The sequence below is a fragment of the Propithecus coquereli genome, unplaced genomic scaffold (genome assembly GCF_000956105.1).
Source record: "Propithecus coquereli isolate 6110/MARCELLA unplaced genomic scaffold, Pcoq_1.0 Scaffold477, whole genome shotgun sequence".
NCBI classification, from domain to species: domain Eukaryota; kingdom Metazoa; phylum Chordata; class Mammalia; order Primates; family Indriidae; genus Propithecus; species Propithecus coquereli.
The window spans coordinates 542,736-559,821 of NW_012150585.1; the positions used below are offsets into that span (position 1 = coordinate 542,736).

At 46.9% G+C, this 17,086-nt stretch overlaps 1 protein-coding gene across 1 annotated transcript in view; it reads right to left on the reverse strand.

Annotated features, from left to right (window-relative positions):
- Positions 1-7,782: 7,782 nt before the first annotated feature.
- Positions 7,783-17,086, reverse strand: part of AMICA1 (adhesion molecule, interacts with CXADR antigen 1) — a 33,300-nt gene continuing 23,996 nt past the window's right edge. The window contains exons 2-6 of the mRNA XM_012655398.1: positions 16,687-16,942; positions 13,389-13,527; positions 11,234-11,294; positions 9,979-10,065; positions 7,783-8,264 (exon numbers count right to left, since the gene is read on the reverse strand). Of these exons, the coding sequence (XP_012510852.1) occupies positions 8,172-8,264; positions 9,979-10,065; positions 11,234-11,294; positions 13,389-13,527; positions 16,687-16,942 (636 nt within the window). The 3' untranslated portion in view covers positions 7,783-8,171. The remainder of the gene's footprint in view (positions 8,265-9,978; positions 10,066-11,233; positions 11,295-13,388; positions 13,528-16,686; positions 16,943-17,086) is intronic.

Below are 17,086 nucleotides of genomic sequence, written 5' to 3' on the forward strand. Positions count from 1 at the left end.
GGGTTCAGGGAAGTGAGTTGGAGAGACTTTCAGGAAGTAATGACTTCCTCATTCTAGCATTTCCACTGAAAACAGAACATGTCAAAGCAGGCTGATGTAAAAACACCAAAGAGATCTTACAATCAAACGTAATGTGAACCTTCAGAGAATCCTGATTCAAACAAATCAACAGGAAAGAGACATTTTTGAGAAAATTGGGAAAAAGTTAAATATGGACTGGGTATTAGAGTGAATTAATGAATAATTATTCATTTTGTTGTGTGATAAAAATATTGTGGTTATGTTCTTTAACATCTTTATGTGTTAAAGATACATACTAGAGTGTTTATAGGTTAAATGATATGAGGACTGAAATTCGTTTTAATATATTTAGAAAAAAAAGAGGTAGGAGACTTAGATGACACAGGACTAGACATCATGGTTGATTGTTGAAACCAACTGATGAGTATAAAGGGTTCATCATTCAGTTCTCTCTTCTGGTGTTTGAAACTTTTCCTTTTGAAGAAGGAAGAAAAAACAAGCTAATGTCACAAGTAGGAGAACCTGGGGGTAGAGTGCCAAGGTACCCCTAAGCAGAGAAGGTGACCCCATCCTCCAGTTCTCATGCAGCAATCACATGCGCTGGTAAAAGGCCATTTATGCACCAAAGAAGGAGCAACTAATATTTTTGAGCATTAACTTTGTGCCAAGCTCTTTACATGTGATATCTCAATTTAATCTTAACCCTGGGATAAGTGATTTTTTTTTCTTTTTCTTTCTTTCTTTTTTTTTTTTTTAATTGCAGATGAGGAAACAGACTCTTAGGGCTCAATCCACCCAAGTTTACATATGGTAGTTAAGGGCAACGTCAGCTTCAGGAGTCAAACCCAGGTCTTCATGAAACCCTGGGTGTCTCCAGTATTCCATGTTGCTTGTTGCTTACCAGGAGGGAAGAAGACATGGAGCCTACCTACCCTCAGGTCATTTAGAGAGGCACTGCGAAGAGGAGATTAGCTAGACAGGTAAAGCCATCAGCTTCTGGGATGACATAAAAGAAGATGCTGAGGGTCAGGAACATGATGAGAGTCCAGCACAGAGCCTGCTCAGAGCAGACAGGCAGTGAATGACTGCACGGGGCATGCCTGAATGAATTAATGAATTTGGAGAGGAAATGGGGGGAAATAGACATCATGAGTGGAGTGAAATCTAGCTGAGGCCTCTGAAGCTGTTCCAGGCTGGGGAAGAGCAGAGGGGCCAGAGCTTCCAGGTAGAGTTGCCAGAAGGCAGGGGGTGGATCGTGTAAGAGCTCTCTGTGGTCATCCATGCCCAGACCATGCAGACTCTGTCCCCAAGTGCCTCTATCGCATTGCTAGGGTTTGGCTCTGGCTGGCTTATCCAGAGAACACAGCGCACAGGATGGAACTGCAGGGAAGGAGAGGGGCTGCCAGGGCAGAAAAGTGTTCTTCCGTGTCCACTCCCAGAATCTCATCCCCACTGCCCTGAGGATCTGAGGCCTCCTCCACTGTCAGCAGCTCATAGGTGTGCCCAGAGGGACAGACTAGCACACGCCAGGCCTCGGCTCCACTCCAGCCCTGCTGCCAGTCCCAGGCTGCAGCACAGCCATCCATGCTGCGGCAGACACATGTCAGCCCAGCCCTGTTGCCAGAGATTTTTGGTTTGACGTAGCCGGCCTCCTCCTTTTTTCTCAATACAGCTGAGGGTGCCTGTGAGGCCCAGAAACTGAAGGAAGCTGCCTACCTTTCTTAGTCTCACATTGGATCCAGAAGCTTCTATTTTGGAGGCATCTGAGTAAAGAAATGGATCCAGAAGTTCCGCTTCTATCCAGAATTCAGCTAAGAGAACTAGGTATCCTGACTTGGAACAGCCTTTGTCCAATTCAGCCCTCAGAAGCAAGGGTTGGAAGCAGCCAGGTCAAGGCCAGGGCCCTGGCAGGAGGAGGTGGGGTGGTGCGGGGAGGAGACAAGGGGAGAGCCACCCCGAAACCTCCCCACGACCCACTTGGGCCTCCGGATGCCCATTTGCTCTGAAAGAGTAAGCCTTCCCCAGGAGCCAGTAAAAACCTGGGAAGCAGAAACTCAGAGGTGTTTTGCAAAATGAAGACACCAATATCAAAGCTGGGTTTTTTAAAGTTAATTTCTTTAGAAAAACAGAGGCAATTTCTCTAAGTTTTAAGGATTCAATATTTCACAACTTTCACAAGGTATGGTGTAAATGTTCACATTTGTGCTCAAAGATCTAAGATAGCATCTAAAATCAACAATATCAAGATTCTGCTTCCACTGACCAGTTACTGAAAGTGAAGCCTGCAGACGTGTGCCCCTGGTGGTCAATCAGCGAAAGCCCGGGGACATACATCCTCAGCTGGGACAGACTGCATACGGTCACATAGACACATACCCAAGTATCAAGCACTCTCGGTGAACAGCCGGTCTCCAGGATCGTGTCCTCCAAGGCCATGTGTGACACTTGTTTTTTGTAGACTCAGAAAAAGCCTGCCGTTCTCTACAGCTTCTTGCTAGAAACAATGGCTTACGTTAAAAATAAATTGTCAAGGATGAGCATCGCTGCCTGCAACAAAAATAAGACCTGCTGTTTGCTAGATCAGTAGGGTGAATAGTTAACATTAATTGATTGTACATGTCAAAATAGCTGGGAGTGAAGACCTCTGGGTTTAGCATTTCTACCCAGTGCCATTGGTCACTGAAGGTTTTATTAGACAACACTCAGTTACCTATGCTGCTGGGAGAAGCAGTGTTCCAAATAACCCAACAGAAGGTAGTTTCCTTTTGCCTTTGGAATGCCTAGTTGAGGCTATCGAGAGCCTCCCTAGTTACATGAGAGCCTCACTTCTCAAAGTGTGGTCCCCGGACCAGCATCACAGGTGTCACCCGGGAGCTGGTGAGAATTGCAGAGTCACAGGCCCCACCCCAGTCCCAAGGAATCAGAATTTGCATTTTTAACAAGATCTTCAGGTGATTCTTAAGCAATTAAAGTTTGAGAAGCGCTGCCTTCAGCCAATATTAAAAGGTTTTGCATACACGAGCCAGGGGCAACAGAAGCGAGGTTCAGGGGCTCCAGGAGAGAGGAGTGGTCAGCAGAGCACACAGCAGCCTGCTCACGGGTTGCAAGGCAGGGATTCAGGTCACTCGCCTCTCTGCTCTGCCCCGTACCCTTTTCAAGCCATTCCATACCAGATGAGGTTTCTCTGATCTCACGTGCAGCTTCACATCTCTGTGTCTTTGTCTCTGCAGTTTCCTCTTCTAGGAATGCCCTTCCTCTCTGGCCTGCTCAACAAGCTCATAGTCGTTCTTCAAAAGTCTGCTCCAAAGTCACCTACTCCTGCTCTAAATGCCTCTTCTCTCTGTGCTCCTGTAACCCTGGGAGCATTCACTCATTTATCAGTCAAGTCTCTCATCCAACAAACTCAAATATCTGTTTAGCGGCCCCTACGTGCTAGACACTGGGCTAGAAACTACAGACCCAGAAATAAATAAGATACAGCTAACTCACTAAGAGCTCACATTCTAGATAGGGAGATAAAGGTATAAACTCACAATACACATGATGAGCACAATCCCACCCACAGGAGGTATGGGAACAAAGGTGCACCCACTGTTGCTTGGGTCCATGCTAACAGAATCAGAGAGTATTGTCATTATTTACACACCTGACCTCCCCAACTAAACTGTAACTCTCTAAGGACAGAGATTAGATCTTATTCTTCTGACCATGCGTTGGGCCCCTACTGGTCCTGAGCAGATGAGACTGCGTGAATGTCTATTTCACATCCAGGGAAAGGGCCGAAATTCCATCGGCCTGGCCTTCCCCAGCCAAAGTGTGGTAGAACTGGGTCAGGGAGCCAGGTCCAGCAGCTCCCTGTGCATACTGTTCCAACTCCACTCCCTGGGAACTTCAACAAGAGATTGACTCATACGGGTCACATCCTGCAAGGATTACAAAAAAGGCCTAAAGCAGGATTTCTAAGAGCTTAAAATCTCTAGGAGATGGTGATATAGCACCTCTTGTATACTCCTGGATAGAGCTGGAACGCTTTCTAAGTGAGGTATCCCAAGAATGGAAAGACAAGCACCACATGTACTCACCATCGAATTGGTATTAACTGATCAACACATAAATGCACATATAAGAATAACATCTATTGGATGTTGGGCAGGGGGGGAGGGGGAGGGGACGGATATTTGCATACACAAAGAGTGCAATGCGCACCACCCGAAGGATGGGCATATTTGAAACTCGGACTTAGGGGGGGAGGGGGGGCAAGGGCAACATACGTAACCTAAACATCTGTACCCCCATAATATGCTGAAATAAAAAAAAAATCTCTAGGAGAAAATAAAGCATCATACCCATAAAATAATTAGAGAACAATGGAGTTAAAATCTGATCAAGTGTAGAGATGTCTAGGAAGATGTGAAAAATAGGAGATTACCCAGGAGAGACTACTCAAGAGGGCCTTCAAGGAATGTCAATTGGGCAGGTAAGAAGGGAAAGGGCATCCCAGGCAAGAATGCACCAAGAGCAAAGGCTCCAAAGCAGGAAAGACAAAAATATACGGAGCAGAGTGTTCCTGTCATGAAAAAAAAAAAACAAAAAAGGGAAGTATGGATGGGCAGACAAGATGGCAGCAGCACACAGAAGGCCATGAACATACAAGGCAGAGTTCAGATAGCTGCCTTTGAAAGTTCTAGGACAGGTAAGTCACTATTGCTCTCACCATCTGTAAAAGAGGAAACGTCTTAGCTTTCTGAGAAAACTCCAAGTTCCCTTATTTTTTTTGATGAAGAAGAGATGTTTTGAGAGTTGGGTTTTACAGAAGTGGTAACGGATTGCCTGACCTCCCTTGAAGATGACCAGATCACATCTGCAAACCAGCTGGCCAGAGCAGAAGGTCAGTGGTCCTGAGAAACTTTGTTTATGCTTAGTAAGAGGATAACTGGTCCGTGTTGAAATAAAACTTACAACCAAAGCTCTTCAGCTCTAAGTAATTACGCTAACTCAGTGGCAGCATGACCTCCTCTCTCTCTCTCTCTCTCTCTCTCTCTCTCTCTCTCACACACACACACACACACACACACACAGCTAATGTCTGATGAAAGAAAATTGCCGATTACCAATGTAAACATGTGAGCATACCCACTAGTCAAGAGGGGGACAAATGGAGTAGCAACAAGGAACAAATGACTAAAGGGCTGGCAGAAGGCTGCAGCCCTTTAAAGGGGGCTCATCTTCTACTGGTCCCCAGTGGACAGGCTGAACTGTTTTCAGTTCCAATAGCCAAATTCTGAAGCTACTAGATTCTCCATTATTCATGGACAGCTCCACTCCCTCCACCCTTGGGGCTGATTTCTGTTGGCAAAGGCCTGTGCTCTTCTGGAAACCTTCAAATGTGGGAGCATCTGCTATACTGGAAGCATCTAAAATACTGCAAATGCAAGTACCAAAACCACTTGCTAAAGGATCTACTACAAGAATCTCCAGCAGCTTTCTCACCCCTTGGAGCTCTGCAAAGCACTTGTCTAAGCTCAGCTTCCTAACTCCCTCTCTCTTTGGGTGGGAAGAGGGACTTAGGTATTTTGGCAAAGGCCTCCTGCCCATAGAAATCAAAATTAACAAGAGATGGGGACTGAATTGCCAGAAGATATTGTCACCCATACTGCTTACTTATGTTATTAAGATTGAATAGCACAAACCGGCTAGTGTTACACAGAAGATGAACCAGTTCCTGAGTGGCAGTGCTAAGAGCTGACAGGATAAATCCAACTGGGGAAAACACATTGGAAAGGGATGGAGGGCTCAGACCAGGCACTATTCCTTAAACTATCTCATTTAATCCTTGCAAAAAAAAAATCCTATAAATCTCCATTTTATATATAGGGAAAAGAGCATCAAAGAATTTAAGTAAACTACACTAGTGAAGAGTAAGAGGCAGAGCCAGGATTTGAACCAGGCCTGTTGACCTTGAAGCCCATTCCCTATACCATACACCTCCACAGCTCCTGGATTTCATAGACAACCACCTCTAGAAGGAGGGCGTGAGAGGGCAAGCAGGTTTTTTCATGGCCCCCTGCAGAGCTGTTCTGCCTTTAGCCACAACTGGTATTTAACAGCTATGCAGGCCCTGCACGGTGGCTCACGCCTGTAATCCTAGCTCTCTGTGAGGCCGAGGCAGGCGGATTGTTTGAGCTCAGGAGTTCGAAACCAGCCTGAGCAAGAGCGAGACCCCGTCTCTATTAAAAATAGAAAGAAATTAATCGGACAACTAAAAATATATAGAAAAAACTAGCCAGGCATGGTGGCGCATGCCTGTAGTCCCAGCTACTCGGGAGGCTGAGGCAGAAGGATCGCTTGAGCCCAGGAGTTTGAGGTTGCTGTGATAAGATGATGCCATGGCACTCTAGCCCGGGCAACACAGTGAGACTCTGTCTCAATAAAAAAAAAAAAAAAAAAACCAGCTATGCACACTCAACCTTGACTTCCCTCCTCTGTGTAAGAGGAAGGTTTGTGGGGAGGTAGGGTTGGAGCAGAGAGGTAGGCTTCCTCCTCCCCTCCTCAATCACAACTGCTGAACCCAGAATGGGAACTCAACACTGAACGAATCAAATTCAAATTTGCGCGTACCTACATTTCCACGGTCACAGCGCCCTTTGAGGATCATGAGGATAAGCTGTCCAGCCCACCCTCCAGCTCTTATCCCACTTATTTTCTTAGACCCAGAACAACAGATGTGAAATCACCATCCATCCACCTAACTCTGCACCCTGAAGGCCATCCTCCAATGAATATATTTGAGGAAGTAGAAAGGCAGCGCTCCTTATCCAGGACAGAATGTTGCTTAATAGCCCACAAATGAAACCACTTCCTCTCCATGAACACTTAGGATATGAAAGTCCTCCTCCCCCTCTACTTATCACACCAGTACGTGTCCCTCATATGTCTTAGACAGGATACTGCCTTCAAGACACATGTGAATCATTGACATGCTCCTCATTTAAAGCAAACAGGTGAGAAGGAAACATTTAATGACTCTTACCCATGGCTAAACCAGAAGAGTTGGTAAAGGAGAAAGAGTTCATAATGGATGTGCTATGAGAGGTTCCTAATGTCTGGAGAGCTAAGGGAATTGTTCAGAAATGTAGCCCCACTTGAGACTAGATAAGAAATCAGAGAACCAGAAAAGACCTCTTGTCCATGCAGCCCTGAATGGCTAAGTGGGAAGACAGGGCTGCAGAGGATGAGAAAGAGCTGTAGCAGTTGAGGGAAGGAGGCTGGCGCCGAGTCCAGGATGATCCCCAGAGGCTAGAAGTCATTTAGAACCAGAGGATTTTTAAGACTAACCTTATCAAATCTTAAAATAGTAACCAAAAAGTATAGGAACCTCACATTTCGGACCATGAATTAAATCAGTGGCTGTCCGCTCTGGCAACCCATGAACACCACTTTTGAAAAAAACAGATGCCTAACCTCCACCTAGAAATTCCAAATCAGGAGGCCTGTGGGGAGGCCCAGCAAGGAGCCACCAGCAGTGCCAACCCCCAGCAGGAATGAAGGGCCACTGGGTTAAATCCCAGAGCCATATTCACACCCCAGACCTTACCCAGGACCCAAACCAGCCTCTAGTGTATCTAGTCACCATCCAGCTTTCCTCCAGGGAACTTCAGTTGTTCCAGAAGTTCCTGACTGCAAATTCCTCACCAGGACTCCATTTGCCCCTCAGCCGGGGCACAAAAATGAGACGATTTCCACAAACCACATTTATTTAGAGATAATGTACCGAAGGAATTGTTTGGATTGGTTTCTACATCTGTGATTCTTCCCAGTAATACATCCACAACGAACACCACCTGTGCAAAGGGTCTGATCCGATGGAGTGCTTGAGGCCGCTGCAGCAGCTCAGCCAGGTCCCCCGGGCTAGTGTCCCATTCCAGAGAGGCCACATCTGTGTTCCCCTCCCCTCGTCAGGGCCTGTTCCTCCAGAGCTGTCCAGTCTTCCTGCAGGCTCCGAACTCTCCATCTTCAGCCCTCTGACCAAGCAAGGAGACAGGAGGACAGCTGGGAGGGCAGAGAGTCGAGAATGATGGGCAGAGCAGCTCAGGACACACAGAGGAGAGAGTCTCTATTACTACTACAATGACGGGAACTCTCCTTTCTTCTCAAAATGCTTGCTCTGTTTTTGGCACTCCCCGAGCTGACTTATTTTCAGGTGGGTTGTTCGGATCTGACCTCAGAGAAGGCCAGACTGGGTGCTGCGGGGGAAGAGGAGAAAGAACAAAGCACACTTGTAAGAAGCAGCGCAGTGATAACAGCAGCGCATTCGCTGAGCTCTGTTCATGGGCCTGGCCCAGTTCTGAATTTCACATGCACTCTCTCATTTGCAGGTATTATTATTCCCATTTTAGGGATAAAGAAACTGAGGCTCAGAGAGGCTAAGCTACCTGCCCAAGACCATCTAGCTGCTAAGTCACAGAATCGGGATTTGGACCCAGGTCTGCCCAACTGCAAAGCTTGTGATCTTAGCCATTGCGTGTACAGCCTCAGAAAGGAGAATCAGCAAGGTGCTCACTACAGGTATGTAAATTCAATCAATGCAACCACAAAAAAGATGAAACGTCCTTTGTTATCCCTGCTCCCTACTAGAGAACATCTCTATACCTGAAGTCTCAAGTGGCCTGCAGTCCCGAATTCACCCATAGACTTATTTAACTTGGCACAGAGTGTTTTAAAATAATCTGGCCAGCCCCTGAAGGCCTTTGAGTCTGTGGCCTGGGCCTCTTACCACACTCTATTGGATCCAGTTCAAGAGGACAGAGATGTTCTTTTCCACAGAGTCTAAACCGCAAGCACCTAGCGCTGAACCTGGGAAAGGTAGCTGGGAAGACAAGTGTCACTCCTATGTCATATCTACCTCAGAGACTTTCTGTAAACAGTGTCACCCTGGCTGGTGACACACTCAGCAGTAGCCACAAGGCAGCTGTATCAGCAGGTTTCTAGAAGCCAGGATGAGGCCTAGCAGGTGACTGCAGCATCGCATGGCAATGATGAGAGAAGGATGCAGGGGGGGAAATGACTCTATTCAACTGCAACTTCAGAGTGGAGCTCATGTTTCACTTGGTGGATCCAGGCCAGGTCTCAGAGCTCACACTTCCCTGGCAGACCTTTCTCTGCTGCAATCAGCTGGGAGTCATGTGTCCTCCGTCTGGTGCCACAGGAACAAACACAGCCCATCATTCCACAAGTAGAGGAGGCCAGCCTTCCCGAACCCGGGGGAACACTGCTCCTTAATGGGCTGGGTGCCTATAATTAGTCTACAAATAGCGTCGAGCTCCTTGCCAGCTCACTCCTTTTGTCCCTACCCCTACTCACTACCCGGCAAGGTGCTGTACTTCCCTGGGGAGCTACAGAAGTCGGAACAAAGTGAAAGTAGGAATCAGACTCCATATTATGGTATGAAATCCAGCAAGAGGCCTGCCTGGCAGTTAGATTATGTGAAGGTATAAAAAGTCACAGATACTAAAAAAATCTAAGAATTGGAAGGAACTTTACTTTGACCTTTTGACAGGAGAGAAAACAATCCCTGGCAACACAATACTTGCCCCAGGATCTTATCGTACTCTCTGTGTTAGGTTTTGTTTAATCAGGGCTGAACTGGTGAGACAGAGGCGTTCTTCCTCCCCGCAGCAAAGGCCGCTCTTTACCTCTTTTCACCATTAAAATCACTAATCTCTGCAGATGACCTTTCATCCTCAAGACTGGGTATGAAGGCAACAAGTTTGACAGTCCTCTTCTCTCCAGCAGAGCTTCGGTTTCTCAGACTTTCCTGCTACTTAGAAAGATCTCTGCCCTCAACCGCCTCCCCAGGCGGCCTGGCCACATCCACCACCCACGACTTTGCCATGTCCTTTCCACCTCCTTCCTCCACCTCTAGACACCCGGCTCAGCTGGGGCCAGAATCATCCTCACCATGGTCATGTAGGTGGCCTCTGATTTTCCACTTGGGTCTTCCTCCTCGATTACCTCCCGTGTAGTTATCGAGGTATAAATGTGTTTCTAGAGGGGAAAAAAATGGTACAAAAGTTCCTAAAAATCAAGCGAATCTTGTACACCAGAGAAAAGGCTCCTATTCACTGGGCATCAACCACCAAAACTGGCAAGTTCAGAGGGTTACTGAGAGCTACAGAATTATCATCAATAATCACAATTCAGCCTTCAGTCTTCTTGAAAATTAACTGTCAACAAAGAGCACTATTTTAAGAACCAAACTCCCAGCTTCAAAAGCCAAACATCTTTGTTTAGATGGGTGTTTAGGTAGCAGCAGGAGATCCTTATCTTGCTATATTACTTGTATTCTGTGGTTATTTCCTTCTAATTAGAGTCATGGCAGGATGGCATTAATCAGCAGCTAATTGTCATCATCCCCCTCAGAGGGTTTATATGTCGGGGCAGCCCTCGCTGAACCTGGCATCTGTGAGGTCTGTGGCACTTTGTGATTCACGGTCCGGTCGCTCTTTGGGAAAGCAACATTATTCAGTGACAAATTCTTGGGCTTCTGGAGGCCCCCACACTATGTTGGGAGAAAATCCTACTCTTGGGAAAAACATAGCCCAAAAGATAGGGAAATATTCACAGAGGAGTTTTAAAAAATTAAAAAAAGAAAAGGGAATAGGAGTTAAAGGAAATTAATCCATTTCTCTGTCGCTAGTAGCAAAGTCCCTGAATATTTGACCTTAATCATTAACTTCTTAACTCTTCAATGTAGCATGATTCTTTGTTATATTTACACAATGCCTCATAGATTACAAAGCATTCACATATCATCATTTTATTCGAGCCTTACAACAACCCAGTGAGGCAGGCTGGGTGAATGTGCTTGTCCTTACCCTCACTTTGCTGGCGAAGCTCAGGGAGGTGGCCCAGCTTTCTGACTCTAAGTCCAGTGCTCTTTTTGCAGCCCACTGCCAGGACCTGCTGCCTGGGGCTGGTCGGCCCCACCCGTTTCCACCCATGAGCTCTCATTTCAGTGGTAAAGGTTTCCTGGGCCCCTGCTCTGTGCCACGCACTGGCCTACGAGCTGAGACATACTTTGAGGAAGACACAGTTCCCAGGGGAATGCCGACAGCCCAGGCCTGCATCTACTTAGGGTTTGGTGCTCGAGCGAGCGTGTGTCCCCCTGCCTCGCACAGGGCAGGACAGCAAGAGGGCGGAGTTCATCGCCTACCTCTGGATTAGCCTTCTTTGTGTTCTCCAGGCTGTTCACGGAGGTTGTAGAATATACTGACCTGCAAGGCGTGAAAAGCATATGGAATTAACCAGTCAGCCCTGCTTATTCAAGGGCGCCTACCTGAGACTCCTACCTAGCTCTGTGAAGAGTGGCCCCAGAAAAGGAACTGTTTTCCCCAGACTCCTACAGCCAGTGCTACCTGGCTCACCTTGAAACCTGAGAAGTGCATCTCTTCTAATGAAGAACAAGAAGCCATTCTGGAGATAGTTTAGGCTGAAAACAGCTTCAACTTCTCTGTTACGGCTCCAACAACCTTCAGTCCATAAAGGAAGACGTCATTTTAAGTGAACGAGTGGAGTAGCATTTACTAGGATGAGGGAGATACAGCCGAACCAGCAGGGGGCAGCAGAGGCTCGGCAGGACCCCAGTCCCAAGGGCTCCTGGCCTCTACTGGGGGCCAAGCAGAGTTATCCCCACAAACAGCCCCCGGAAGCTGGGAGTCTGGCCCCTTCCAGGTCTCGGCCCTTGGCCTTTGATCTCTTGTCCGTTTGCCTTCAGCACATGCCACCTTTTGGCCTAAGGCAAAGCTAAAAAAAAAAGAAAGAAAGGAACAGAGAGGAGAGGAGGGGAGAGGGGAGAGGAAAGGAAAGGGAAGAGGAGAGGAGAAGGAAGGGGAGGGAAGGGAAGAGGAGAGGAGAGGGGAAGGCAGTGGAGGGTTGGAAAAAAAATCAGGGTTCAAGCTTAGAAAAGAAACCACATTTCTTTTTTTTTGGTCTCAAAGTGAACTTTTTCCCCATATTTTCTGATTATAAAGCTGTATATTCTCATTGTAAAATCATTTAGATAACACAGAAATGTTGGAAGTTGAAGCTGCCAATAAACCCCTCACCTCATGGGATCCATCTTCTCCTTTATCTCAAACACCACTTAGTATTTTAGAATTATCCTTCCAATCCTCTCTCAATGCAAGCATAAGTGAACTCACATAAAATATATTTAGTATCTATGTTGCTGAAGTGAGCACTATATTATTTTCTCTTTTATAAAACGAGATCATGCTATATATTGTATATTATTACCCCTTGGCTGTCTTTCCAGGTCACATACAGGGTTGTGCAGTGTTTCACTGAGTGAAATACTGATTCACTGAATCACTGTCTTTCTGACAGGCACTGACGATGATTCCAATTTTTAATTACAAGCGATGCTGCAGTGACCACATTTATGCACAAATCTCAGTGTATTCATCTGATTATTTCTTTAGAATAACCCACTAGACATGGAAATGCTGCCATTTCTTTTGAAGGAAACTGAGGCCCAGAGAGGGCAAGCAAGCTGATAATGGAACCCAAGTTTTCTAGCTCTCCATTCAGTGCTCTCAGCGTGCCCAGAGCAAAGACCCTCAGAGAGGCCAACCAAGTTCAAAACCAAATCAGAGAGCAAATCAGAACACTCAAAAGTCAGCATTATTTCATGGAGTTCCTTTCCCATTGACACATTTCAACAAGAGGGTCAATCTGCCCTACTGGCATATGTCATCAACAGTTGGGTCAACTGAGGGAAAGGGATCTGCCAACAGCCAGGGAAATATTAGTGTCCATGTCAGAGCATCTGGGTGTCTCCAAGACCCTGGGAAAACTACTGATGAAATTCAGGCCTTTAAAAACACATTCCAGCAATAATTTGCATCCATTCAAAAACAGCCTCTCATAATTGGAATGTGGTGCTTTAAATAAAACCACTGGCAACCCTCAAGATCTTAGCTTCTATGTGAAACATGCAGTGTGAATAATTCAAACATCATTTCTCTCAGGCAATGAATGGTACCATGATAGTTCTTGCATAAGATTTATACTCTTAATTATGTTCTACATAGAGCCCCACTTGTAAGGGAGTTTGTAATCTTTGCATAACACCAAAGTGAATGAGGTTGGTGGAGGAATGTCCAAGTATTTTCAGGGGCACAGTGAGCAAAGGGGTTGGGATTACTATATAAGGACATCTAATGTGACAGTCATAGATGATTCCATTTAAAAATTCCCCTTCTGTGAGAATGGCACAGTTTTAGGACTCTATACTCTCTTCCACTTAGCCTTAGAGGCAGCCCTGCACCCCCAGCCTCCCAACCCAAGGGGTGAGGACAGCCCTGTACCTCTTATTCCCATGGGTCTTCTTCACGATCAGTATCAAAACAGCGAGCAGCAGGATGGTGCCACAGACAATCCCCACGATGATCACCATGTGATTACCGCCCAGGATCACAGGCCCAAGGGCTGCTGGGGTCACTAATGCTTGGGAAAGGAGAAAAGCAACAAGAGGGTCTCAGTACCGCAGAAAAGAGCTGGGAGCCCCATCAGTTCTGTACCAAGTAGCAACACCCAGGTCAGGAAGCAGAGGGAGAAGGCCAGACTCCACCTTGTATCGAGACAGTGGGGACACTGTCTTCAGTAGTTTGAGAACCAAAAGTGTGACTCCCTTGCTTACCCCTAAAATGTGGATTAAGGTGAGTGGGAGAAGAGGCTAGCACTTCATCTATACTAGCGTCTCCTTTTACATCAACAATTCTATTTTAAAATTTGGTTTACCGGCCAGGCATGGTGGCTCACGCCTGTAATCCTAGCACTCTGGGAGGCCGAGGCGGGCGGATTGTTTGAGCTCAGGAGTTCGAAACCAGCCTGAGCAAGAGCGAGACCCCGTCTCTACTAAAAATAGAAAGAAATTAATTGGACAACTAAAAATATATAGAAAAAATTAGCCGGGCATGGTGGCACATGCCTGTAGTCCCAGCTACTCGGGAGGCTGAGACAGAAGGATTGCTTGAGCCCAGGAGTTTGAGGTTGCTGTGAGCGAGGATGATGCCACGGCACTCTAGCCTGGGCAACAGAGTGAGACTCTGTCTCAAAAAAAAAAAAAAAAAAAAAAAATTGGTTTACCAAATGACCCAGAAATAACAGGCATCTTAGAGGCTGCTGATCTTTCTATAGACAAGTGATTGTATTCAAAAGAACACGTGCTACAACTCTCAGCCCCATAGTCATGATACCAAGTAAAGCCTTCAGAGGCACTTCTGCCCATATGGTACCCTTTACTCATCTCCTCTGTTCACTCTAAATATATATATATCAAACACCTCCTCAGTGGCGGACAGCACGAGGCACAGAGGATTCAAAGATGAATGATGCCTGGTCCCTGCCTCCAAGGAGGGAGACAAACATGTAAACAGAAAACCACAGGCTGCCACAGGTATGACAGGAGTCTGTATGGGGCACAGAGGGACACGGAGAAAAGGGTGCCCAATTCTACATGGAGCAGAAGATGAGAATTTGCCAGCAAAGGTTTTAAAGTTCAACCTGAATCTTAAAGGGAACATCCAGCTTTTTTGGCAGACAATATGAGGAAGGACAGAGGGGATGTTATGCACAAGGTCTGGAGGCCGACGGGTGGTGCTTTTAGGAACTAGAAATAGTTCAGTGGGTCTGGCACAAGGTTGCGTCTGTGGATATGGTGGGGAATTAGGCTGAAGAGATGACAGGATCCAAGTTAGGAAGGACCTTGAGTATCTCAACCAAGAGTTTGGCTTTCTCTCTATAGACAAGGGAAAAACCATTGAAAGATTATAAGCCATGGAACAGAAAGTTCTGATTTGTGATTTAGAAAGAGGGCACCAAGAGCATGATGAATGGCACGAAGAACGAGGGGCAGTGGCTGAGAATGAAGGCAGAGATTTGCTGGAGGCCTGCAGTCCAAGACAGAGATGAAGACAGCCAGAACCGAGGGAGGGGCAACAGACTGGAAGGAAGATGGCTTCAAAAGTGAGTAGCAGGAATGAAGGCCTTGTTGACCTGTTAGATTAAGGGTCACAGGAAAGAGAAGAGTCAAATCCACCCCCAGGCATCCAGTTAGACAACTGTGTACGGGATGGTGCACTGACACTGGGGAGATGGGCTGGGGAGAGGTGAGTGGGGTTTGGACACACTGTATTTGGAGGATTTATGGAAAATTTGGGTGGAGTTCACACACACGCACACACATACACACACACGTATAATTGTGTCCAACACAGAATGTATATATGGTGTCCCCTACTGCCAAGGCGGAGAAGGCCGAGGATGGTAATTAGAGTGCCACCGGTGATCTAGGTGAGTACAGAGGTAGAAGAAGGAGCCAGAATGCAGCACACTGGGGAGTTACCGGGAGAGAGACTGTAAGACACCAAGCATAAGCTATCTGGCTTTGTCGAGAAAGAAATACATACCTGGTTATGCGGATGGTTGTACACTGTGAATATACCAAAAACCATTGACTTGTACATCTTAAGTGGGTAAATTGTATGGTTTGTGAATTATATCTCAGGAAAATTGCTTTAAGAAAAAGAAAAATATAGGATGAGAGCTGAAGTAAGGAAGGGCATAGGTAAGAGGAAGAACTAGGCAAAGGTACACGCTGAATAACAGAACCAACAGAAAGTGAGAGCTTAAAGAGCAGTGTTTCGAGGTTCCTGAGAACGATGCCACCTGAGCACAGGGGCCAGATAAGCCCAGGGCAGAAGGCACAGAGGTAGGAATGGGGGAGGTGTGGATATGTTTGTGGCTGGAGTATTTTCTCTGTGAAGTGAGGGGAGGGCTCCTGAGAGTAAAGCACACACGGACACCACGGTTCTTTAAGAAACCCATCTGTCCTGCTTCCCTCTGCTACTAACAAGAAGGTGCCTCCACAGACTTCAGTCTCTGGCCTGGGGGACCGAGGTACGTTCCATCCTCACCCCCATCTCCCCGGCCCCCAGCCAACCACAGCCAACCCCTGAAGGCTTTAGCGAGAGGCAAAGTCCACAGGCCACATCCTGACTGCTAACTGGGTTGTGGTTTAACTTTAACCCCTCACTTATCAACCTCTCTCCATCAACACAGTTGAGTCTTGATTCTCCCACATGCTACCGGCCTTGATGCACACTGTTTGCCAGAATACAGAACCTTTGGCCAGAAAACCCCTCCATTTTTGGTTCTGGTACCTTCCTGCTTTCTCTCTGTTCCTTGCTGTCCCTCACCAGCTCAAGATCGTTTTCCCTTCCTCTACAGAGCATACAGTGTCTCCCTTAATGCCAAGTAAAATGACTTTGGATATCAACTCTAGTCCATCTCTGAGCTCCTGTAACTTCACATCAGTTGACTACGCTGGCAATGAGTGGCGTCTGGCAGAGGGATGGTGTTCACTAAATATTAGCTCCCTTTGCCTTGGCCTAGCAGCAGGGCCAGAACTAGGGAGGTGGGCAAGGCACCTACGGAGCCAAATATCAGCAGGCTTCACTCTCAGGGTTGTGCGAGTATAGGGTCAGCACCTGAGTGATGCCCACTTCTGTTCTGCATCCTAGGAGCATCTCTGGCCTCACTCTAGTCCTGGCCCTGCTGACCTGCTAGGAGGTCCCTCAGCCCTCCCCAACCAAATGCACATACTTTGAGGCTCTTCCCGAATCACATGCAGCACAATAGTTTTCTTGAACACCAGCTTCCCCAGGTGGATGCTGCAGTTGTAGGTTCCTCTGTCAGACTCCTTCACTCCTTGAAGCATGATGGAACCGTCATTGCGGGAGATGTCCCCCAGCAGGTTTACACGGTTCTGGAAGCGGCCTTGGTTCTGGAAGTTGCCCCAGTTCTGGGAGGACCCCGCAGGTATCTTGAGTTTAGGGTGATAGCGCAACACTATCTCCTCCTAGAAGGGAAAGGCAAAAGTATTCGAGGTGATGACTGGCTGGGGGAGCAGGGAAGAGAGGGAGGAGGGGGAGACCTCAGGATGCACAAGGGCCTGTTGTGTGAAGGCAGCAAAGGTTTTATCAAAAAGCATTAGATGACGGCC